This window comes from Podarcis filfolensis (genome assembly GCF_964270895.1).
Source record: "Podarcis filfolensis genome assembly, chromosome: 7".
Lineage (NCBI taxonomy): Eukaryota > Metazoa > Chordata > Lepidosauria > Squamata > Lacertidae > Podarcis > Podarcis filfolensis.
Window position 1 is genome coordinate 70341452 of NC_139603.1, and position 26930 is coordinate 70368381.

Below are 26930 nucleotides of genomic sequence, written 5' to 3' on the forward strand. Positions count from 1 at the left end.
TAGAAAAGAAAAAAAAGGGGGAGGGGAGGAAACCACCTCACTGTCATGCTAAAAAAACACTGCTTCTTTTCAGCACCTCTGTTTCCATATGGATGCCAATTTCCTCCTCACTTTCCCTCCCCCTGTAAAGAAAACTTGAACTTCAGGAAGCATAAATTAAAGGATTTGATGGACATAGGCAGCGTGCTGCACACAGGGTAATAATACCTTGTACGGCTTCAAAGACACACATGTGTACACTTAACAGTTCATAAAATTCCATTGTGGCTCATCAGAATGAATGGCTGCATTCACACTGTCCCCCCCCCCTCCGTGGAACAAGAGTTAACCCTTTGAGGTATCTGTTCAAGGCAGAACTGCCTTTCCTGAAAGCCTGGAATATAAACTCCTGAAATAATATACTTGGGACATGAAAAAGGATGAATTATTTGAAGCAGACGGGGCAGGGAATTCTGGATTCTGTATACTTAAGTTCACCAAAATTGTAGCCATGCCGTTTTGCTATTTCTGTTACACGGTATTACATTAGGTCGCCAGAAATACACTTAAGTTGTAATATAAAACAGTTGTGAAACAAAAGAGTGAGTTTTGGAACAGAGGGAAAAAACAACAACACCCACACACCCCACAAGAAGGATGGGGAGGGAAGGAGATGGCGGTTCACAGGATCAAGGCTAGTACAAGCATTTGAAGAGAAGTGTTTGCCTATGGAAGCACCCTTCCTTGAATGCCTGAAACCCTTAATTAACCTCTTCTGCCAATTATTCCCCCTCCTCCTGCCCAAACCCCCTTCCCTTACCCGCTGCTTCCAGCCCCGTAAGATTTCACATCCATGCTGTTGAGGCAGACATGTCCTAAGCCCAAACCTTGACGAGAGAGGAACCAGCAGAGAGAAAGTTCAATTATTCAAACCCCCATTCAGCCATGAAGTCAACTGGGTGACCACGGGGCAGTCGCTGTCTCTCAGCCGAACCTACCTCACAGGGTTATTGTGAAGATAAAACGGAAGTATGTGCATCACCTCGAGCTCCTTGAAGGGGTGTAAATGAAATAAATAAATAAATAAACAAGATTTTTTGCCATCCAAAATTTTTGATGATTTGAAATTAATAATAAATATTTGTAGGGAATGAGCCTCATCCACAACTTGGTTGTGCACCGTGGTTCCTGACTCTTGCTGTACCTTTCAGACACTACGAAGGAAGGCATGTTTGACATTGGGATGTCTCCTGGCCCAACTGTGCAACACCTGTCAAAACTGCTGTGACTTGTAGATGATTAAAAACAGCTAAGAGATTATTAGACTACCCAAATGTATTTGCGTCAGTGATTATTATTTTTTAAACCAGATTCAGTGGCATTGAAACTGACACATTTTCTGTTTCAGTTTTAAAAGTGGGCCAAACTTCACAGAGGGCAGTATAGTTTGATTCAGTTTGCCATAAACTTATAGCAGTAGTTTCCCATGTAAAATAGTTTAGTGGCATCCAACTGGAACATATGCATGGCTCAGAGGCAAATATATGGAGAATGCTAAAGCAAACAAACAGTCTGAAAAGTGGGGAACTTTCTTTTCAAACTTGTCCTTGAAGGCACCTTCTATGAGAACATTCCTGAAGAGTGACTAAAAGAGAAATGTTGATATGATGAGAGGACTACAATGTTGTTGTTTTTCTCCCTTAAGAAGCATGTTTTGTACTCAGGAAATAAATACCATCCAGCAAGGGAAGTTAAAGGTATATACTATAGCACCTATTAGTTATAATCAGATCGGATCGTTGCACGGATTATTCGTAACATGCCAGTATCTTACATAGTTGCTAGAGATTTTCCCCCCCGTCTGCTTCTGCATCGTGATGAAGAATGGTATTTTAATAGGCAGATGGTAGAGACAATTACAGTTTGGGGCTCAGCTGGGAGTTACGTCAGTTTATTGCAAATTATTAGTTGATAAATGCTTCTGTTTACAAGCAAAGTCTTAAGCAGCTTTATAATCAGTTTATCAGCTGCAGCCTGATTTTTGACAGCTTGCCTGAAGGGGGTATGCAAACACATTTTCCTTGGTCATTTACAAATCCTGCTGACCATGCAGGGATTCAGCTAGGCAGCCCCTGTGCACCTGTAGATTGCTTAGTGTATGCTGTTCATTGTAATAAAGGTTGTTTCAGGAGATGGTGGAGGAAGAATGGTGCCAAATCTGCTTGGTGCTGCACAAAATCTGACGAGAGAGGCATCCCTTTCTTCACATCAGAGGCTTATAACTTACAGTTTTGAGTAGAAAACGCCTGATTGGTGCAAAAAACATTTGTTTCAATCTAATTAATTCTTGCACAGGAAAGATCTATGGCGTGCATGGAAACCTCCCATGTTCCTAAGTGCTTCCATGTTTATTTTTATAAATGTAGATTCCTTTGCTGTCTTTGTTTAAATGCATGGGCCAACCCAAGGGCACAGTTAGTGACGTTTTCCTTCCAGGCATTGTAAAAAATGTATTTCCAATATGGAAGAGGGTACAGGTGTGCAGGTCTCTTGAGAGTCCCATGGACTGCAAGAAGATCAAACCTATCTATTCTTAAGGAAATCAGCCCTGAGTGCTCACTGGAAGGACAGATCCTGAAGCTGAGGCTCCAAGACTTTGGCCACCTCATGAGAAGAGGAGACTCCCTGGAAAAGACCCTGATGCTGGGAAAGATGGAGGGCACAAGGAGAAGAGGATGACAGAGGACGAGATGGTTGGGCAGTGTTCTCGAAGCTACCTGCATGAGTTTGACCAAACTGTGGGAGGCAGTGGAAGACAGGAGTGCCTGGCGTGCTCTGGTGGTCCGTGGGGTCACGAAGAGTCGGACACGACTAAACAACTAAACAACAACACAGGTGTAATGACAAATGTGGACACTTTGGGCACACCTATATAAAAACAATCCAAGTATTTGGTTATCAAAGTGCCTGGAACCTGAGTTCTAAACCCCAGCAGTTGCTATTTAATCCACACTTGCAAGAAATCATGCCAACCCAGCCCAAGGATGTAATGAAAAACACTTCCTTCAGCATAGTTGTTGTATCAGGGGTGGGGAAGTGGAGCTGCCAGACTACAGTCCCCATGATCTCTGACCACTGGCCACGCTGGCTGGGGCTGATGGGAGTTGGAGTCTAACAACATCTGGAGGGCCAACCCTGAGTTAGATAAATGATGAAGCTACATCTTTGACTGTTTGCAGAACAAGGTCACTTTTAAATCTCAACCAGGAGGCCTAAATTTGGAAGACGTAGGAGGATTTCGCCCCTTGAATTCAGCTGCTTAAAAGCAAAGGTTGATATTTGTGCCAAATATTTAATAGTTTTGTAGTCTGGACACTGGTCCTCTAGGAGAGATTTCACACCAGACTTTATTTTATTTTATTTTTACAACCTCCTAATAGAAAGATGTGTATTGACTCCGATTAGCTCAGGATTTGAACTAAGGTCCCAGAAGGAAACCTATAAGCCTCTTAAGATGCACAGAACTTCTAAGAATACGAGTTTAACTATCTCCCCCTGTGGTAAATAAGCTGTGACAGCTCAATCAAGGGGGAAAGGCAAATAAAATTTATCACATTATTTTTCCCTGCGAATTCTTTATTCCCTTCTTCTGAGCGCTGATGTAGTTTATGTCTCTATCTAGTGGAACTTTACATTAATTACTACACTCCAGCACTCACATGAAAGACACAGACTCAAATCCTTCTAATCATAAAAGATAGCCTGCCAACTAGGTTAGAAGACACGTGGCAAGATACTTTGGTTCCTCTTTAGCGACGGGCAACTTCCACTCATTTTGTCAAGCTATTTTTCATTATTATGCACGAACGGTTTCTGGGCAGTGGTAAGACGTACCTTTTTCAACAGGCAACCCTTTGCATCCAAATAAAGAACTTCTAAAATGACAAATACAATACTTTTGTGTTTTCTTAGCCACGTGCGACTGTTTGAAAAAAACGGATTACTGAATTAATTCTATTCTCTCTCTTCTTGTAAAAAAAATCAAGGTCATGATCCAGAGAAGCATGTGTGAGAGTTCTGAACATGCCATGGCTGTTTTGTTTACCTTTACTGAATTGTAGCACCACATGTCATATTGCTGTTCAAACTTGCACCAACCATGTCTATGTGAGTAACACTTGAGATGTTGTTTGGAAGAGTTTCTGTTCAGGAAACAAGCTAAGTCCCTGATGGCCTGCACCCAGTCCCTTGCACGCAAGCATCTTCCTGGTTTTGAGGCCCAGTGTGCCTGCTTGACTGCCTTGCTACAGACATGAAAACTGGTAGCACAGAAGAGCCCACATCCACACAAAAAATAAGAAAAGGCAGCTTGTTCTCTTAATGTGTGAATGCATGGTTGAGTATTTATAGTGCGAAGAATAAAAATGGAGTTTTTCTACCTCAAAGGTGATCAGCGTAGTAAGAGTGAATCCATTCTACAATACTATGTTACGTGGTCCTTTTCATCTTGCTTCACACATGCGTAATAATAATATTTCCATTACAGTATACTAATAAATATATTGGATTTGTCATTGGGCATGTGAGAGACAAATAGCGCTGTGCTGGACAGAGCATAATCATACCAGTTTCTACATTGCCTGCCACTAAAAGGTGATAGACTTTGTATATGCAGGAGCTAAGATTAGAGGTTGAGTATCATTTGACAACATCCTTTGATCGTAAACAAGGGAAAATTACTGGGAAATTATGGGATATCATCTCATTAATCCTAATGTAATACAGCAAACCCTCTCCATTAATTTCATAGAAGTGTGAATTTACATGAACTGTTGCTGATATCCTCTATGTGAATGGGCCATTCAGATAAATATATGGAGGAGGGGGGGGAACAGATGTCCCATGGAATATTTAGGAGGTACATATACAAGTGAAAAATGTTGAGAATTGTTTAGCAACAGGAAAGACTGTTCACAAAATGCCTTTGATTTATTGCTGTGTATGGTGCAGATCCCTATCGGTTTTTTCCTTACATTATTTTATTCAAAAACTTGTATAAACCATGAGTTGGCATGTTGGAGAATACTGAAAAGGCATTAATCAACCCAAATAAACAAGTGCACAGATCTATCTAACAACTGTGAAGTAGTTAATAAATTTTTAAGCAATTTTATTATAGAAAGAAGGTCTAAAAGAGTAGTGCTTAATTATCTGGACTCCTCTGCGCTGGGCTCCCTTTTGATTGTATTAATGAAGCAGCTGGCCCATTGTTTCTCTTTAATTCCTCTATTGTTTTAAGAATATGTCAAAGCTCTTTATTCTTTTATCAGGTACTGTGCAGAAGGAACCACACAATACCTCATATTCCTACTGTATTTGCAAATGCACAAAGAAACCTCCAAAGCATTTTTCAAAAAAGGGGCACACATAATTTATAAGTTCTATTCCTTGCACTACTCTACTGTCAAGAATTTCAACAGTATTGGATTTGAATTTATTATATTTTCCCCCCTCCTTATTAAACAGTGTGGCTACATATAGATATACGCTCTCTGTTAATGTCAAAACCCGGCGATCCGGACTCGCACCTAGTAGGTATTAACTGGGATGTTCTTTGGCACGGGGACATTGTTCTAGCTAGTCGAGAGAACGCACTCACCTCCCCATGGGAAATATCTGATTGTGGGTTTGTGAATTCCCTTTAAATACTTTAAAAGGCGCGAATGCAAATAAACATATTATTCTCAGGGCTGCTTTTTAAAAAATTTTTTTCACAAAATAGAAGCTATTAATTCAGATTGCAGTGAGTCTGGCTGTGCCTGGGTGTCATTTTAAGTCTGTATACTAATGCAAGTTGTCGATTCAATGAGCTCCGATACTCTTCTGACCCTCCTTCACAAAAACATATGTAGACAGGAAATGGACACTTCTGCTTCTACCGCAGTGACAGTCGAAGGCATTACACACACAAATTAGAAGCAGAAGGGAGGAGGGAGGAATCTGCATAACTTGGTTGCGCAGTAGGCTGTTTGCTGAGAATGAATATCAACCAAACAGAATTTCAAGAGCAACTTTTTCTTGGTAAGCATCTATATATCATATGCCCACATGGCAAGAGTCCCATTTCAAGTAGCATATCAAAGCACGGTTTGTGCAATAGGGTGGAGTGTGAATTCATACAACCATCAAGACAGAAGAGATCCAGAATTGACTCTGTCTCTAAGATACTCGAATTCCAGGAAAGCGGGCCTGTCTTGTATTTTGCCACTGCCTTTGTCTTAGGAGGGAAGTTAAACTATTTTTAGCAATTCCCCCTGGAATGCCGGTGCTGATAAAAGCAATAGACGGACTAATCGGAAGCCATATGGCACTACTGATTTTGAAGGGAAACTTCCCAACTGGAGACAGCAGGGAATGCTCTTTTAAAAGCAATGACTGTATGCAGTCCTTGCATTTTGGATTACTCTTAAAGCAAGCAAATAGTATCAAAACTGCAAATACAGGTGAATTGTTTCAATAAATTATCTGTAGGAATTAATTGCAAATGAGGGAGGAGGCATTGTCGGAATAGGTTCTTGTTTTTATTTGCAACCATGTTTGATACATCGTCCTTGTCAGTTACAGTGACTGCAAACAGAATACAGTGGTACCTCGGGTTAAGTACTTAATTCGTTTCAGAGGTCCGTACTTAACCTGAAATTGTTCTTAACCTGAAGCACCACTTTAGCTAATGGGGCCTCCTGCTGCTGCCGCGCCGCCAGAGCACAATTTCTGTTCCCATCCTGAAGCAAAGTTCTTAACCTGAAGCACTATTTCTGGGTTAGCGGAGTCTGTAACCTGAAGCGTATGTAACCCGAGGTACCACTGTACTTCTGCTCCGTACTTTATTCCACACACAGTTTTGCATGTGCTACAGTGCAAGCAGCCTTCCTTGTGGAGTCCAGTGTTGGGGACAGCCTTGCGTGATGGTTGTACAGGCAAGATGGCCCCAGCGTAGATTTCACGGGGGAAACCTTTTCTTGTGCAAAATGCACCTCCCATCCCTGTAAGAGAAGCCTCTGAATTGGGCACAAGATGTGAAAATGAGGACCAATGAGTACATCTTATCTGCCAGTTTAGACAATGAACCCTGAAATGACAATCCTTTTGCGTTTTGTCATGTAGTTGCACCCCTTTGAACTGTGCTGCATCACAAAGGTTGGAACTGCTGCAGAACTGTGTAGTGTTGCTTCACACAAACCACTAGCCACATGGAGCTATGCCCATAACTTGCAGTTCAAGAAGCAACTAGGCCGCCGTGTAAACTAAGCTGTCCTTTTCTAACATGTTTTGGATCAGAATGTGCATATTTCTCGATCTCTTGAGTAAGGGTTTCATTGCCTCCATTTCCCACATATATATATATTATGCTGAGCCAGGTTCCTATTTTGAAGAGTCTGGTATAGTTCTGTGGTTTACAGCTCTCTCCTGCTTGCATTTTCTTGTTACCAAAAAAAGAAATCTGCATCAATCATAGTGCATCTCATAGATTGTTTTGTTTTTTTTTGCAGTGCATTCTATAGTTATTAACCAGAGTTTTTGCCATTATGCCAGAGTTTGCCATGGATTTCAGCTAGCAGGGCTGAAGTTATGTGCTTTTACATGAGATACATTTTTCTTATACAGTACCTTATAGGTAAGGCCAAACAATATAATCGAACCTTTGTCAGTGTTATAGCCTAGTAACTGTTAGACTATTGAATGGTTCCAGTTGACAGGGAATGCTTCTTTTGTTTATTATGTTTGCAAATGATGGGATCTTTTCCAATGGACTTGTTTTAATCTTAATTAGAGTTTATCGGCAAAAGTCTGCATGACATTCTGCAGGCACCAATTCCATAAATAATAAAAAAAAAAGAATGTGGAAACATTGGCAAGATTCAGCGATATTTAAGGCAACTGATTATTGTAACAGAAGCATGAATTTCCATTATAAAAAAAATCAAATTTGAACTGTGACTCTGTTCTTTACTTTCAGAATTTACAGTGCAAATTTGCTGCAGCTCTGACAGCAATTATGAGGGTCGTTTAAAAGCTTCCTGTTAGGAACCAGATCTGTTTCCACAAGAGCCCAGCTCATAAACATTACAGAAAACAGTCAGGCTGGGCCACCTTTTGTACAGATTTTTTAAAAAGTTGTTTATTCTGAAAAGGTGGTAGTCGCACCGGTGGAACACCAAAGGGGTAAAAAAAAAAAAAACAGAGTGGGAGGAAGAGAGAAGAATGGTATCCAAATATAGCACTTCCATGTGATGCAAACTGAATTAATTACTGCCTCAAGTTTGCCAGTGCCTACTCTGAGATCATGCCCTTTGAAGCAATAAAAGCAGCAGCTGTTTCTTCCCCCCCACTCCATTCCACCTGTTCCTTCCCCACCCTCATTTCCCACTTGATGACTAAAGCAAAAATACAGGAGGGGCACAAGTGTGTGTATTGGGGGGGGACAGGAAGAGAACCTATAGAATAAGAATCAGAGTTGCTGCTTCCTTTCTCGTTGCTTCGGATTGTTTAAATGCACAGGAGGCATGATCTCGGGTGCCAACTCCAGCCCCAATGTCTGGTTTTCGAAATAATGACAAAATGCTGGGCAGATGGAAAGCACCAAATAAAAGAAGGATCCTAACTCAAGGAGGGTGGAATTATGTTGTGGACTGCTCTGTGGGCATAGGGCAGCGTACAAATTTAATATAAATAAATAAATAAACCCAAGTAACAGGTAGGTCCTCGATGATTCTATGAAGCACCCAGCACAGCATGTCAAATTGTAGCTCCATACAGACCATCACTGAGCAGCCAGGCAAGAAAACATACCACAAAAGAGGCATACAGGAGCTCCTATTGTCTATCGTGTGTGTGTGTGTGTGTGGTCTTTTGATTAAAACAAAAAATTAAAAATAAACTGAAAATTCACACTGTGACGGATCGTTCAGCCTGTGTTAGCACTGGTGTATAGCCTTTCTCTTGAGACCCGGAGTTGTACCACTTGATGAAATTATTCACCAACAGTATAAACTGCTTAGCATCAATATGGAAACATAACTTATTTTAGGGGAATAATTTGAAAACTTAACACCCGCGCTGTAAATGTTCAGGGCTTCATAGAGCATGTTTTTGTCCTTATTCAGGGTTGTGTGTGTTCTGTGCACGAAAGAAACATAATAATTCAGCAATTACAGTAAATGATTCAAAGTAACTAAATTGTCAGCATTTTCTTATTCTGCATTATTTTTTCTGCTTTCAAGACTTCCCTAAGAATTTGGCTCCCCACCCCCACCCCCAGCAATAAATTGCCACTGTGAAAGTAGCTTTCGGTACTTGGAGTGCTCAAAATCTTTGGATTATAATGGCCATAATACATTTGGTTCCAGTAGTTGTGGCCAAATCCTGCTGCATTCCTAGCAAAGAGTGAATGTGAAAAAACTTTTCCCTGCTTTGAAACTTCTGCATCACTTTGTGGTCTAGGAGCCCTGCCTTGGTTTCCCCCTCTCAAACATATTGTGAGTGATGCTGTTTTTTCCCCCTCATCTTTGAAAGCTAATAGGACTGGATTAATTAATTGTCCAAGATTCCTCCAAAACAATGTCCTAATTCTTCTATTTAGCTGTTGCATATCATACACTGTTGTTATCTCTTCCACCAGATTTTTGCAACAAGTTGTTTTAAAACTGTAATCTCTTTGAGGAAGGGGGGGGGAATGAAGTGTAGTTGAAAAGGCAGTTATGCTGAAAGATAAACACAGCAATATTACTTATCAAAATGGGTACCCGATTGTGTTTGTGTGTGTGTGCCTTTTTTCTTGCCTAATTAATACAGCATATAGCTTTTGCTATATATACAAAACCTATAACAGAAAAAGCTTTATAACATGTAAAGTATGTGACATTATTTTAGCCATAACTGTACTGGATATGTATCTAGGCCTGAGAGTAGAGATAACACAAATATAAGTGCTCTGCCTGTCTAAACATGTTAAATAAATGAGCATTCACTATCACATTCAAATACATTAGTGCATTACTTGCATAGTTAATTTTCTTTTTAATGCTTTCCCACGTGACACTTGCAGCACAGAGCTATAGTATATCTCACTCTTTGAAGAAAGTTTTCCTTTTAAGCCAAGCTCCACTGTTTGAATAGGGCTTTATGAAACACATCTTTGGCATATCTGAACAGGAAGTTCAGTGGGCATTGGGACAGCCAGTGCAATGATGCATGTATATTATTGCATAAAGGATTCCCCCCTGGAGACAGATGGCAGCAAATCCCAGCAAGCATTAAAAATGACTTTATGAGGGTATCTGAACCATGTTTTGCATTGGGGTATTATTTGTTTGCTTATGGATAGTCCCTTGGAATGCACAAATATTTTACTTAATACATGCGTATACAGATAGTAATATGGTTTGTGGAATGGAGAGGAAGTTGAACAAAAAGTCCGGCTGGATAGCAACCAATGAAAACAAATATATATCTATACTGACATTCTAGGAATGTCCACTGCCTAGTGTTGCGTTTGAGACAATGGATTGCAGAAGAGTTAAAGAGGTGTTGCCTACCATTCATTTGCGGTATCGCTTGTGCAGCTTCTGGCGATGTTTTCAGCATGGCTGCCTCAAAGCATGGCACAACACTCCCGTAAAAACAGAAAGAGAGCCTTAAAGGCAACGGGTTTCCATCTTTCCCCAGCAAAATGCAGCTCCCCTAAGCAGAACACGGTGCTGCACAATCTAATGTTTGCCCGTTAAGCATTTCTGTCTTTGTGTATGTTTTCTGCACAGGAGGCCAGCTTTGGTGCACGACGACAAAAGCCATTGCCGAGGGTGAAGAGCTCATTGCCTTCGTTGTGGATTTTGACTCAAGGCTACAAGCTGCCAGTCAGATGACTCTTACCGAGGGGATGTATCCTGCTCGATTGTTGGACTCGATACAATTGCTCCCTCAACAAGCCGCTATGGCATCCATTTTGCCTACAGCTATTGTCAACAGTGAGTGCTCTAGTCCAATTTATATCTAAACCATTATTTAAACATTGCGATATTCTTACCACATCACATTAACAACACCTATCTGTTGGGCTTAGGATTTCTCTGAATTCACCAGCATAGGCTTTCAAGCCAGGAAAAACCACGATTACCAGGTTCCTAGACCATGAGTAGCCAACGTGGTGCCATTTTTCTGGATGCCAACTCCCATCAGCCTCAGCCAGCATAGTGAAGAATGATGGGAGTTGGAGTCCAGTAACATCTAGAGGGCACACCATTGGCTACCACTGTCCTAAGCTGTATTTTTGCAGATGAGACTGCAGAATCATCTGCCCCGGAAAAAATGTGACATTCCATTTTTTCTTGTGAGAGAACAGCAGCCAGAATGACTGCCACGATCTCATGCAATTTCAGGCTCCACTTTTGGGGGGCTTGGCACCAAAAAAACCCTCGCATTTGGAGGTGCCACACAAGATCACTGCCCCCCAAATGTGCTTTTTGGGGGCTGTGATCTTGTGTGGGTCACATGACTCCCCTGGGAGTGTGGACCCAGAAGATGGCATCCTGGATGGCATCATGCTGGCAGGTACGCTTTATGATTGAATGCTCTCCCAAATAAATCACTCCCTCTGCTTAGAAAACCAGATATCGGTGAAAGGATCTTGGCTTAGCCTTTTCCTTGGCATGCTAGGTTTGTGTATGTGTTAAGTTCCTGCTTTTAATCTTTGACCCCCTCCCGTCAATGGAGGATTAAGTTCTTCAACTAAATTCTACCGTTCTCACAGCCAATGACCTGTTTGTTTGTTTGTTTCCTTGGGAAAAACTTTACACAATATTTTCTGATTGAGGTTCCACTTGAATGGTTCCCTAATCTGGCTACCAGGGGAGAGGGAAAGAAAATACATGAATGTATAATACACACAGGCTGCGTACCTGTTTTCTTGACTCCAACTGCAGAGAACATGAAAGATAATTGTTAGATAAGTGAGCCGTGTATATTTCGTATTGATGCCCAGACCCAGAATTTACAACGAAACAAAAGAGGGGGTGAGGAATTACTTCTCGCACCTGGTTTCTTTTGAGCTGTTATGTGTTGTTTATTAATCATGCACTATGCTGCCACCCTGCTGTTAAATGGGTACTTTTAAAATAAGAAGATCAGGCAGCTTAAACTTGTTGGACTAAGGCTTGTCGGCAGGAGTAAACTATGGCTTACTCACACCTGGTTTGTTTTTCCCCCTCCCTTGTAGAGGACATATTCCCCTGCAAATCTTGTGGCATTTGGTATCGGAGCGAGAGAAATCTGCAGGCTCACCTCATGTACTACTGCAGCGGGAGGCAACGAGAAGGAGCTCAGCTTTCGGAGGAGAATGACGACAGCGTTCAGCAGATATCCAGCATCTGCCCTTTCCCACAGTGCACCAAAAGCTTCTCTAACGCAAGGGCCCTGGAAATTCATCTGAATTCTCACAGTGGTAAGTGAAATATTTGCTCCACTGGAGTCAGCTTTCCTTAAGACATTTCAAACTTAATTCTTTTTTTCCTCCTTTTTAGCAACGTGCCCATGAGAAGTTGTAAAAAAGGTGAAGCCACAAGCACTCAACTCAGTGATTACTGGCTTATGCTGCAGTAATCACCTGTTCTGTTTAAGATATTAAAGTATCACAACTGTCCTACCTTTTTCTGAACTAAATGGGAAGATCAGACGAGGCAAAAGCCATTCATGATATGACGGATGCTTGTTAGGTGATATGAATGTCAGAACTTAAGCCTTCACTAAATGGTAGTCCTGGGACTGGTGCTGTCATTGAGATAAGCTGTTTGCATAGCATCATGCTATTATCCCCATAAGGCTGATAAAGGTGGGGTCGGACCTTGCCTCGAAGACTGCCAGGCTTAGAGTCTGGGATGAAGGGGAGAGGTTCTCAAAAGTCCATGCTGAATGTCCTTTGTCCTGGTGTGACTCATGGTCACAGAATGTCACCACATGGCCAGCCACCACATAGTGTTCTGTACTGACCAGCATGTGGGTGATTGGGAGTGGGTAATTTATGTGCCCCACGTGTCATGGCCAAATAATTTTCTACTCAGATTTAGGCTTTCATCTGCTGCTTCTCTCTGCTGTTGGGGTGGTGGACATATCAGGATTGTGAGCCCCTGGGTGACGGGATGTATGTGATGGAATTTAAGGGATTCATCATAAGAGTCCTTAGGGAGTTTTCTGCTGGCATGGCCAACACTTCTCTTGAAACCCTAATTGGTTTATATGATGCAGACATGGCTTGGGTGGTTGCCATGATTGCTCTCAAGCCTTCTCCCACAAGACACAGCCTGTTCATCTTATTGGGGGCAATAATGCAGCCTGAATGCAGGTAGTGGAAAACTCTGTGTGAATCTGGCCAAATATAGGTAAAAGTCCAGCTTCAAGAATGTCCTGGGGTTGTGATGGCAGCAAAGGAAAGGTATCCACTGAGTGCCATCTAGCAATGCTCTTCTGGGTGCTCTTCTGCCTTATTCAGCCTGGCTAGCAGAAAGGGCCCATGGGTAACCTGCTATGACTAGCTTAGTAAGCACTCACTAAGACACTCACATCTCATTCATATCTATCTATCTATCATCTATCTATCTATCTATCTATCTATCTATCTATCTATACACACACACACACACACACACTTTTGTAACTGCCCTGGGAATGTGAAGTGTGCATTATAAAATTCAGAAGTAAGCTTATAAGGATTAGTAATTGCTTTCTGTTAAATATATTCTGGCGGACAAAAGATTCAAATTAACTTGTTGGGTTTTGTTTTGTTTTGTTTTGTTTTTGTTCTTACCCCTTTTGCAGGAGTAAAAATGGAAGAATTTCTTCCCTCCGGTTCTAGCCTGAAATGTACAGTTTGCAACTACACCGCAGACTCCGTGATTAACTTCCATCAGCACCTGTTCTCACATCTCACTCAAGCTGCCTTTCGATGCACACACTGCCATTTTGGCTTCCAAACTCAGAGGGAGCTGCAGCAGCACCAAGATCTACATGTCTCTGGCAACAAACTTCAGAGAGAAAGTGATACTGAACACTCTCCAAGTGGCAACGAAGAGACTTTGCAGGCAACTACAGATCTGCTGAACAGGAATGACGGCTCCCAAAGCCAAAAGACAATGCAGACAAAGGATGCAAGTTCTGACACCGAGCTCGACAAATGTGAAAAAAAGACTCCCCTTTTCCTTCCAAATCAGAGGCCGGAAACACAGCCTGTCACAAATAAGCAAAGCTTTTCCTACACAAAAATAAAATCTGAGCCATCTAGCCCAAGGCTTGCCTCGTCCCCAGTCCAGCCTAACCTGGGTCCTTCTTTTCCAATGGGACCTTTTCTTTCTCAGTTTGCTTTTCCCCAGGACATCACCGTTGTTCCTCAGGCCTCTGAGATCTTAGCCAAAATGTCCGAGTTGGTCCACCGAAGACTGAGGCATGGAAGTAACAATTATCCCCCCGTCATTTACAGTCCGCTCATGCCAAAAGGAGCTACCTGTTTTGAGTGCAACATAACATTCAACAATCTGGACAACTACTTAGTGCACAAAAAGCATTACTGCAGCAGTCGATGGCAGCAAATGGCAAAGTCGCCAGATTTTGGCAGTGTTTCGGAAAAAATGCCGGAGGCTGTGAGCCCCAACAACGGTCAAAATTCTATCAACATTTTGAGTAGTACGCCTCACACTTCAGACCCAGAGAACCAGCTCCTTCAGGCTTCCTGCATCAACTCCTCCACTGTATTAGACATGATTGGGCCAAACAGTAAGGGGCATGAAAAGGACTTCTCCTCACAGGTGAAAAAGCTGGCTAGTGCTGCCAACAGTGATGAGAAAATGAACGGGAAACCTTCCGATAGCAAGAACTCAACGACCACTCCTTTAATTGAAGGAGAAAGTGATCCCAACAAAACCACGTGCGAAGCTTGCAATATTACCTTCAGTAGGCATGAAACGTATATGGTCCACAAGCAGTATTATTGTGCCACACGTCACGATCCTCCCTTGAAAAGGTCTGCTTCCAACAAAGTGCCTGCTATGCAGAGGACGATGCGCACACGCAAGCGAAGGAAGATGTATGAGATGTGCCTGCCGGAACAAGAGCAGAGGCCACAGCTGGTCCAACAGCGTTTTCTTGAAGTGGCTAATCTCCCCAACCCATGCACATCTTCTCAAGAGCCGACAGATGGCCTCGGGGAGTGCTACCATCCACGCTGCGATATCTTTCCAGGAATAGTCTCAAAGCACTTAGAAACATCGCTGTCCATCAACAAATGCATCCCGGCCTCAAAGTGCGACACGCCACATTCCACCGTTTCTTGCTTGGAGATGGACGTACCTATCGATCTCAGCAAAAAATGCTTGTCCCAGTCTGATAGGACATCTGCTTCCCCCAAGAGGTTGCTGGACTACCACGAATGCACAGTATGCAAGATCAGTTTTAACAAGGTAGAGAATTACCTGGCGCATAAGCAGAATTTCTGCCCCGTCACTGTGCATCAGCGTAACGAAATGGGGCAGCTTGACGGCAAAGTGTTTCAAAACCCAGAAAGCGAACGGAACAGCCCCGAGGTCAGTTACGAACGGAGCATAATCAAATGTGAGAAAAACGGGAGCTCGAAACAGCCTTCTCCCAACGGAAACTTGTTTTCTACGCACTTAGCAACTCTTCAAGGACTTAAGGTCTTCAGTGAAGCTGCCCAGCTCATTGCTACAAAGGAAGAAAACAAACATTTGTTTCTTCCACAATGCCTTTATCCAGGAGCAATAAAGAAAGCTAAAGGAGCAGACCAGCTTTCTCCGTATTATGGAATAAAGCCAAGTGATTACATTTCTAGTTCCCTTGCTGTTCACAACAACGATGCAGATCAAAGTACCAATGCAGAAGGTGATTCCCTGAAGGGCCAGACCCCCTCCAATGGGTGCCCAGTCCAGAAGAAAGAGTCTCTGCCGTTGCTGCCAAAAAACAGAGGCATGGTTATAGTGAACGGCGGACTGAAACAGGAGGAAAGGCCTGCGGCAAACCCTCAGCAGGAGAACATTTCCCAGAATACCCAGCAGCATGAAGATGGGCACAAATCTCCATCTTGGGCCTCTGATAACGTTTTAGCTGCCAATGAAAACGTCTCTCCAACCATTCCTGCAGCAGAAGAACAGTTGTCTAGTATAGCAAAAGGCGTGAATGGGTCCACTCCGGCACCCACCAGTGGAAAGTATTGCCGCCTGTGTGACATCCAGTTCAACAACCTATCAAACTTTATAACTCATAAGAAGTTTTATTGCTCGTCACACGCAGCAGAACACGTCAAATGAAAGCATCTGGCCCCACCTTTGGTACCTGTGTTTAGCATATTGTTCCATATGAGTCTGAAAGAGAGCTGTTTGTATTACTTCTGGACAATCAGGCTTTAATTCATCATTGCTGAGTTAAAGACTTTAAAGGTGTACTTCCATTACAGTCCATTAGTAAAGTGTATTCTTGGTGCCATTTTCAAAACAATTAATTTATTTTACCAGCAGTATTCATAGCTGTAGTTTATTTTTTATTTAAAAAGAAACAACAACAACTTTATATTAAAGTCATTTGTAATGTTATTGTATAGTTATTGTGTAGCACATATGGTTTGCACTGTATAGTAGATTTTAAAGAAAATAGTCACAAACTATACGGAAAAGCATTTTAGAAATAGCTTCAAAAGCACCTGTGTATCCTGATTTTTTTCCCCTTATATGCTATTGCAGATATATGTAGATGCTAAAATATAACTTGCAAAACGTTTCAACTATGCTGTAAAGTTCGCCTTAAAATTTCAATTTCAAATTTTTTTTATTAAAAAGAAGAATTTGGCTCAATTTGCACTTTATATTTTAGCAGATACAGTACCTTAGTCACTAGGCTTTGCATTTGTATGTAGCAGTATGTTTCTGTCTACTTTCTTAACCCGAAACGTCCGTTAAAACGAAGATGGCAATTTCCCCCCTTGTATAGTACTTGTATTTTCTTTTGCTGATGCATCTCTGTCTCGATTTTTAAACCTTTGCTGTTAAATGCAATACTTTATAAAGAATGAACAAAAATTACTGGAAGCAGTATTGTAAGTAATGAGGTCATATCTATCAGTTTTATCTTTTGAAAGGCACAGTCAAAATGAAAACCTTAACTCAATGCTGCAAGTATGAATCTAATTCATTTATAAGATATATTTAAATATAAAAGTAGCAATACTGCAACTGGTGATCACAGAGATAATGTTCTACTTCTGATAGAAATAATTTCTCAACAAATGTTGTTACTATGCATGTATATGGATGGAATAAAATTCCACATCGTCGGACTGTTCTGGCAGTAATTCATTCATTTGCAAGGGCTTCTTAGTATATTCATTTGGGAGGTGTGGAATGTACCAATTCCATTGTAGAGGGTCTGTGTCCTATGACAGTATCCCATCAAATAACATATAAGGAGGGGGATGAGCAATCTAAAGCTGTTCAGGAAAGGAGTATTTCTGGTCCCAGTCACTTAAGCCACGTAATTCACTCAGTGAGTGGTGGACCCCGGAAAATACTCATCCGTTCCGTTCTCACCAAGGCACACTGAAAGGGTTGTGACACATATACTGAAGTTCCATGTTTCAGACTTCAAGTATATCACTGAAAATAGACATAAATAGTGTGTTGGGAACATAGGAAGTTGTCTTATACCAAGTTACACCTTTAGCCAACCTAGCTCAGTTCTGCCCATGCTGGTTCACAGTGGCTTCCCAGCATTTAAAGGAAGCAAGTTTCCCCCCCAGTCCTACCTAGAGATGCTGGAGACTGAATCAAGAACCTTCTGCATGCAAGACAGCTGCTCTACCAGTGAGCTACAGGTCCTTCCCCCTAATTTGCATCAGCTTGCTTTTATACCACCTTGCTAAAGCCCAATCCATGCAAATCTAGAAATGGTTTATGGTATTCAAGACTTTAACAGGCAGCTTCTTTACAGTTTAGGAACACAAAATGGGGCACCACCATGTAAGGTACTTTGTGTATAGCTTTAAAAACCTCCTACGGAAACACAGGTGAATTTGTGGAGTTTATTTAAGAAACAAAACTATGCTACAACCCTACATTTACAAGGTTCAGTTATATAATGTTACAGCTGGAAGGATAATGGGGGAAATGTAGATCAGAATCTATCAGTAGATCATTGGAGTCATTTGTAGTAAGATTAGCAAGCATTCCGACACTTTTTTTAAATAGCCAAAGTCCTTCACCTGTTCAGATTAAACTGCTGAAATGAAGAGCTTGGGATTCTAGGAGCAAATTTTAGTGTGGAAGAACTATAAGCTCCATTCAGTTCTGGTAATCAGAACAACTTCCTTAATTTTTCACTGGGCATGAATTTTGCACTAGGCTCTGGTGGGTGGGTCCTGGAGATCTAATAAAAAACCAAAGCAGATTCTGCAGGCCTGAAGTATGCCCACCTTGTATCATTCCACCTTCCTGGACTGAGATATGAGCCACAGTAACCTGAACCTCAATACAGGAGACTCTATTATTTGAATTACAGGATACCATCAGACATAAGCAGAGGGCAGGAGCAGGTATGGGGTAACCTGCCAATGATGCTTAAAGGACAAGGAATTGGATTTGTGAAATATGAGCAGGTGTTCCAGGTACGAAAACCACGCATTGGAGGGAAAACTAAAAGAAGCCCATTGTTTCTTTGCGGAAAATTTCAGCCTCTCAATAATCTGGCAAACTGGACTCTGCTATTTAAAGAACAAAGTGTAAAGACACCCACTGCAATTTCCCTTGGGAAAGTGTTCTTAATTCTTGAGCTGCTATCCTCAGTTGTGAACATCTCTGATGCTGTGCAGGATGGACGAATAGCTTCAGGGGAAAATAACATTTTCCATTCCCACTGGGCCACTGTGTAAGCACCAGCTTAAAATTTATCATGCAATATCCTCTATAAGTGAAGCCAGCTGAGTTTTTAAACTAATGATATTCTTTGCTCCCATGGCTATTCTAGGGTGATTAATCCAGAATTCCACATCTCCAAGGACAGATAGGAAATTTTATAAATGGATAGAATATATCCAATTTTTCTCTCCACCCATTAACTCTCTCATTTTCAGGTTGGGTATGCAAATATTTAATAGCAAGATGAGATTACTGAGATATTGGCATGGAGTTAAGAGCTCTTAAGGGAGAAGAACAAAGAGAAAATGTAGTACATTTATAATCTTTTTCTGTAAAAGACAGGTGTTAGCTATTGTGTGCAGGCCTCACATTTAAAACGAACTAGTTCCTCTCAAGGGAAAGAGAAAGATACAAGTCGGATTTACTTGCTAACAGGATTTGCTTTCAAATTATTGCATTCAGGAAATGAGTTTTGTATGTGGCCATTTCAATTGTTAAAATGGTATTCAGAAAAACCCTAGCAAAAAATTCATGGTCCTGCCTAAATGTGTCCCTTTGTTCATCATCTTTGACTTTCTACAACCAGTTCCCTTACTCCTGCAACCTCTTAATCGCCCACTGATGTTGGCAGAGGTGACAAAATGGGGGAAAAACATGCGTGTGTGACCTGTGTGTGCATGTGTGTGAGTATGGGGTTGGGCACATCTACCTTTGGGCACACCCATTGCTCCCATGGTGCCCCCAGAGGATTGGCCCAAGGTGAACGCAACCCTCAGGCCAAAACCAGTGTTAACCACCCTGTGTTCTCCTGGCTGCTGCTGGTTTCCCATCCATCTCTACCTCCATCGTTCGGCCCGGACACTGAGGTCCAGCACCGAGGGCCTTCTGGTGGTTCCCTCACTGCGAGAAGCCATGTTACAGGGAACCAGGCAGAGGGCCTTCTCGGTAGTGGCACCCGCCCTGTGGAATGCCCTCCCAAAGAGAAAAATAACTACCAAACTTTTAGAAGACATCTGAAGGCAGCCCTGTTTAGGGAAGCTTTTAATGTTTAATAGGTTATTGTATTTTAGTGTTCTGTTGGAAGCCGCCCAGAGTGGCTGGGGAGACCCAGCCAGATAGGCAGGGTATAAATAAATTATTATTATTATTATTATTATTAATAATAATAATAATAATAATAATACCCTGAACTCCTTTAGCAGTTGCTTGTATTAGCTCCAAGGGAATTAGCAATCCAATAAAAGATGGGCCATCATTGACTTGTGTCTGTTGTTCTCTGCGACCAATATGTTATCAACGATAAGAAGCATATTGGTGGATGGCAATCAGCCATGAGACATCAAAATACCATAGCTCCATTACATAAGAGTCAAGTATGCAAAAAAATGGGTGAGAAAGAGAGAAAAGTGGTGATGCTCTCTCTGAGTATTTAGGTACAGGGCCTGAGTACGACCCTCTTTTCCACTCTGCCTAGGTCTTCAGACTCCCAAGCCCACACTCCCACCTTTACCCACTTTCTGCAGACTGCACTTCTCACATGCCCTGCTAGCCGCTCCTTGTGAGTGCATTTGGCTGTCTGGAATATGTCCTTGAACTGTGACTTATGCCTCTTGCAGTCTTGGATGGAAGATGGAGAACTGGGTGTGTGCTGAAACCTCTGACTTTTGCTAGACTGGCATGTGGCCCATCTTACAACATTGGTTGCTGGTGCCTACTGGGACCCATAGGGTCAAAGGCAGGGAGACCAACAGGAGCCAATGGCTGGTGAAGCTAATTCTAGCCTTGATCCCATCTTGCTGAGTTCTACAAGGGGCAACTTCAAGACGGAGGAGGAGAAGGAGAAAGCCGACAACCAGTGCTACATCCTAGTCCTTGTACAAGTAGGAAGGCATTCAAGCAGGGGGGCTGGCTGAGGGCAGACTGAGCATGGTGGGGCAGAGACCCACTTGCTATAATGGACCAACCTCCACTGCTGAACAAAGGTAAGAAGCAGCAGCAGCACATCTGTGCCTCTGGGCCATGCCCTCCACTGCCATGCAGCACCCAGAAGGTTGTCCATGATGGATGAAAGAAAGGTCCCCACCTCTGGTCTAGGAATACAAACGCAGGAATTAACACGGATGGGTTATATCTTAGCATCTTTAACCCTCCCAATGTTCTTGCAGTCCGTTCTGGTTAAAGAGTGATAAAAACATGCAATTATTTCAGCACACTTAACAGGTGAAGCGGAGATTCTGATCTGCACTAATTATTGTAGGGATGCAACCAGGGAATGGGCTGCAATCCAGATTAATTAAAACCAAGTGCAAAAACACAGGGAACAGGATGTAGGGTGGCACGGAGAAGGAGGAAAAGGGATTGGGATCCTGCAGATTTAACGGAAGAGAAAATTCCACCAGGTGTCGCTTGTCATGCATGACACCTGCCGAAATCCCACGACTATGAAACGTGCAGGGGGCTGTGTCATCTTTTGCATCCGATCACCCTAATGAGATGTTCTGTGTGCGGTTTTGGTGGAGCCAAATTGTTACACGACAAAGATGTAATAATATTCTGGGTTATTATTATTTTTAAAAATGTAAAAAACCACAGGAAGACTCATACCTGAATGCCACAAGAGTGCGGAGAGACTGGTTAATATGGTCCCTTGCAGCTGAGTCTCCACCCCCTCCTCTGCCGCAATATGAAACTCATGCTTTCCCATGGACTGGATAAGCAGCTGAGGAGAGGATTTTGCATTGAAAAACAGCCAAAGGAGAAACCAGTCCTCTCACCCACTGTTTCTTTTTGCAAACTCTCAGCCCCTTGATGCTGCTGTTCATTAAAACATAAAAAGTTGACTACACACGTCTGCCATGTAATATTGTAATATGACCCTAATAAGCATATTTTTTAAAATAAAAAACCAACATGACAGCTAGATTGAATTTAATAAACAGCTGCTTTATTATTACAGAGGAGGGGAAGAATGGTAATCCATTTGCAGTGCAATCCTAACCATGTCTACTCAGAAGTAATACCAGTGAATTACAGGGCTTGCTTCTAGGTAAATGGAGTTTGGACTACAGCCTTCAATGCAAATTATCATCCAGCCAAACTAGTAAAAGAAACCTTCACAAAGTTAAATTTCACATACATGTTGTATTGGGGCTTTTAAAAATTTGAGGAGGGGATAGTTGCTCCCTTTGAACTACAAAACACCTGCTGTTCTTCAGTGAATATTCACCGCACGTAAATAGGGAACAAGCTTATTAATATTGGTTTCCTTCAAATGTGATGAGGAAAAAACTGATTTAAAGAGGCCAGTTTAATTAGGTTTGCCCTATTTCAAAAAGTGAAAATCAACGAAATTTGTTGATTTTTTTTGGCAAAGTTGTTTAATGCCACTTTCTATTAAAAACAAAACTTCAAGAACACATGCAGGAAGGTTTTTGGTTTTCTACAAATCACTCTAATATATTAATTTTATTTTAAACTGGATGTATTTATTTATTTAGAATGATTATAATTGAAAAGCATATCAGGTGGTTTCTGCCCAATCCCCTGCACACACACAAACTCTCAGGAGGGAACTTTACCCTGAGGTAAAATCCTCACAACTCCTTTTGAAATATCTCTGTTTTTGGAAGTGGCTTCAATGTCATGTGTTCCCTTCAGCTTTTCCTGAAAACCATCCCCACCCACTAAACATGTCAGTTTGAGCTGGGAAACAGGTTAACCTCCAGTGATTTTGTGACAAACTGAAGAGCTAAATAGAGGAGCGACTGTCAGAAGGGACATTAGCGTATCTGTAACATAATGATCTTACAAAGGATACTAGAAATGTTTCTTTAAACAGTTGAAGAACAACCAATAGCCAGCACTTGCCTGTCTGTCTCACTAGTGTGAGTATAAGCAGCTGACAACTTCTAGGTTTTGTGGGGACATCATGCCAACAATGGAATGCTAACAGTGAAACTTCTGTGAGGGAAGTGAAAGGTCAGTTTACACAGAAAGGCTCAGGCTGTAATGAAATGCTTACTTGCCTGAGATTTAAGCCGCTTGATATGCAGAGGATTGGGTTTGAAAGATAGCTGTGGCTGAGGAGGAAAGACGGAAGAACAGTTAGCAGAAGTCTGGAGTAAGGGAAATAAGTCCAAACTGAGAGTTCACACTGAAGGAGAATGCATGGTGGGAATGCACAATCCAATGCTCATTCATGTAGTAACTAAACAATGGTTTAGTATTACAGGGTTAGGGAGGCCAGCAGTTAAGTCTGCTATACATCCCTCCCATTTTTATATACTGTAGGTTTCTGAAGATCTGTTTGTCTGATAGCTAAGCGATTCAGTTCTTTATGCTTAAGCCAAGAAATTGTTTCTATAACTACATTTAGCACTAATAGTCACATTAATGGCTCGAGACTACTGAGGAAGCCCAGAAAACTGTGCTCAGGGAGTGGGCTATCAGCCAACCCCAATAAATTGGCCCTGTCAGAGGAGAAATAGCAGCTCTTCAACTTTATGGACTGCTAGGGCGAAACGGGGATAGAACGCTGGCACCCTGTCTTCCATCTGCACTTCACAGCTGCCGGGATCATAGTTGAACTTACCTACCTTCTTCTTGAACTTACCTAAAAAACAAGAAAAAAACAAAAAATGAGTCAAGAAGTTGTAAGAACTTAGTAAAATCTGACACTGCAAGTTAAAAAGCTTTTAAGTTTTCATGGCACTTTGTAAGTAGTTGCCTTATTCTCACAAATCCGATAAATGGCGAAAAATTGTTTTTGAACAAGAATATTAATTGTGTGAATAATTGTTGCCTATGTCCTGTACGGGTTGCACAATCATTATTAACAGCACAGGTTGTATTTCTTCAGCAATGTTAACAGGAGTGGCAACACTGTCCATACAGTTCAATGGGAAATGCACCTTTAGAGTGAATGGGCACTTCAGAGGCCTCCCTTGTATTATATCCATTTTCCTTCATGACAGGTTAAAATAAACAGTATGATGCTGTCCATGTTTACTCAGGACAGGAGTAAACACCTCTGAGTCCAATGAGATTTATTCCCGTGTAAAAATGCATAGATGAAATCCTCAGGCTGCAACTAAAGAATACAGCAGACCCATACCTGCTGCCCCATATCTCTTCTGCACCTTGCATTATGTAGTGATACAAAACACAAAAAGTGACCCAAGTATTGTGTGCTTCTGTCAGAGCTACCCTAGGTCCCAGCTCACAAAGGACCAATGCTGCTTCGTTGTTAAGTATAAAAGTCTTTATTGAAGTTCAGTTTCACTTCCAGACCCGCAGCGCGCAGCTCCACGTCTCAAGTGTCAGACCGCTGATGCTCCGTCTGAGTCTCCTCCCCCTTGACACCAATTTAAGATTCTAGCCTTGCTCCACCTTCTCCGCTGCTCCTTCCTCCTCTGGGTCCGCCTGCCCGCCGGGGTTCTTTCTAGCCTCTTCTCCCGCTGATTCCCCTGAGCCTTCTCCCTCCCTCCAGCGGGCTTTAGGAGCTGGTTCCCCATCCGGGTCTCCTGCTGTTCCCCGCGCCTGCACATTTGAACTTGGCGCGCGCACCCAGCCAGCAGCTTTCCTCCTGACCGTTCCACTGCTGCTGTCACTGCTTCCCCCTTCGGGGGGGCTAGCTGCAACTGACCTCCCCTCCGTTGGAGGCGTGGTCAGCCCTGACTCCCTCTCTGGAGGAGACACTGCCCCTGACACATGTGACTCTTCCCCCCCACTACGCTCTGGTGGGGAAACTGGTCCCGATCCTCCACTGCTGCTTTGGGGTTCCCCTCTGGCTCCTTGTTTCTGGTGCGTCCCCCCTGGGACCCCCCTTGCCCTGACCATCGGCGCCCCCTTCTGGGAATCTTCTGATTCGCTGGAGAAGCTCATGGAATCTCTCGGGCCACTGTCATACTCCCCTACGCTGCCCTCGGATTCTTCCCCTTCGCTCTCCCAATCCTCTCTCCCCAGTGCTCCTGCTCCTGATTCCCTGACAGCTTCCTAACACCCACACAAGTCCACTTCATTGGCTACCATTTTCAGGGGAGGGAAAACTTGCAACACAATGTCCTTATAATGCAAGGCCTACATAACAGACAAGCAAAAACACTAGGGAGGGTTAAAAGCAAAGAGGTGGCTGTTGTAGCCCAGAAGGTTGTGTAGCCTGGGAGGAGTCAGATAGGGAGGTCTCTGGGGGGCTGCATTTGGACCTCTGGCCTGGGGCTCCCCATCTCTTACCTTCACCAATACCCCTGTGAGGCTCTGCCATTAGAAGCTTAGGTTATTAGGTTAGCTGGAGGTTATCAGCAGAAGGAAGTAAACTCCTAAACACCACTGAAATAGCTATACTAACAGTGACACATATAGTCCTTATGGGTCTATCCTAAAAATATGTCTCCTCCTGTCTCTGTTTTCATTTTGCACTTCTCTGACAAGCCGCATCAGTTGAAAATCACAGTTATCCATACGTAATACCGACGACGACCTTCCTCAGGCCACAAAAAATGGAAATCACTTTCCTAAGCAGCCCTATTAAAGTAGAGTCCTTTTTCAAACAGTTAAAAAGCCAGGGTTTTGTTTCGGGTTTCTTTGCCAATAACCAATGGGAAGGAGAATTATAAGTCTTTTCTCTCCCCCGCCTTTTTTCTTGTCCCATAAGGTGAAAAAGTAAAAATAAATAAAACGAAAATGAAATGTGGTGTTACTTTGTCCCTGTAGCATTTGCAAGTTATTCTGGCATTGCCCTCATAAAGATACAGTTCAGGCTTCTGAGCTGATATCGAAAGGCAGAGTTCAAGCACATTTTATAGACGTTTGGAGCAATCAGCAGCAGTTGAATGAGAGATGTGATCCAGTCGCTGATAAAACCGAAATGATTTGTTTCATTACAGTAAACATTTTGATGCAAATGGTTAGCATTCTGGAAGCGTGAACAAGGCAGCTATCAGAAGCCGGAGTGAAGTTAATACCACCACGTGTACCAAAGACCATTCTCACTTCTTTCTTGGAGGGAATTACCTACTTCATCTTACAAATTCCCCATAAAAATTCAGGTCAGGCGTTGAGGACCTTGGCTAATACCAACACACCTCCCATTGAAATGAATCATGGACTCACTCGCTTCAATTGCAGCTTTTAAAAGAACGCCAAAAGAGTCTTCTTGACCTTTCAGAGGATTCTATTACATTTATATACTCTGCAAACCACACATTCTGTGTTTGACATTGCCTGCTTTTCATTGTGCAACTGTTGTCCTCTTATGTAAATCAGTGAGAAACAACACCAGCTAGGCTGGAGTCCCCTTCAGTCATAGGCACTGTTTTTTGTTGTGTACCTTGGTTAAGTCTCCTGTCTGAAGGCTCTCCTTCCCCTCCCACAAGGATGAGAGTTCAGAAGCTTCACTGCAGCTTTTAGTTAATCACAGCTTGCCATGTTGCCCGAACCAGGAATTGTGGTCAATATTGACAATGGTTAGTTTAACAGACATTTGCAAACCATGGTTTGACGTTGGCTCGTTTTACATTAATCATAGTAAATAATGACGCAACACACTGTGGTTAACTAAAAGAAAAAGCTGAAGCCATAGTTAAAGAAGCAGCCCAAACTTCTAAATGCTAAAATTCTGTGGGTGTGGTTTCTACCACATCCACAGTCCACCACTTGTGCCAGCCAAAGTAGAAGTTGAAGGGCAGGGGGGAAACGCCTTTACTCTTCCAGCTCCCGGGCTATTGTAGTTGCAGAGGCCTAAATTGTGATAAAGAGGTCCTCTGCTGTCACATGATGACAGCAAGACTGACCCAAAATCCCGTGGATCTTGGGCCATGCCAGTGCTTCCCCTGAAACACCCTGTTTCGGGAGTTTTTGCAGGATACTCCCCACTCACTGGTGATAGCTTCCTTTTGCCTGCCATTGGGCAGGCTCCACTGGGTTTCAATGCAGCAGTGGCAACAGCTGAGGTGCCCCACTGCCAGAGGCCAGAAGATCCAGGCAGGACTGGGC

At 42.5% G+C, this 26930-nt stretch overlaps 1 protein-coding gene across 12 annotated transcripts in view; it reads left to right on the forward strand.

Moving 5' to 3' along the window:
* ZFPM2 (zinc finger protein, FOG family member 2) overlaps nucleotides 1-17363 on the forward strand; it is a 436720-nt gene extending 419357 nt beyond the window's left edge. For all 12 annotated transcript variants that reach the window (XM_083621880.1, XM_083621879.1, XM_083621872.1 and 9 more), the window contains 3 exons: nucleotides 10797-11003; nucleotides 12251-12475; nucleotides 13846-17363. In XM_083621880.1, coding sequence (XP_083478006.1) covers nucleotides 10797-11003; nucleotides 12251-12475; nucleotides 13846-16343 — 2930 coding nt within the window. In that variant the 3' untranslated portion in view covers nucleotides 16344-17363. The remainder of the gene's footprint in view (nucleotides 1-10796; nucleotides 11004-12250; nucleotides 12476-13845) is intronic.
* Nucleotides 17364-26930: the final 9567 nt, after the last annotated feature.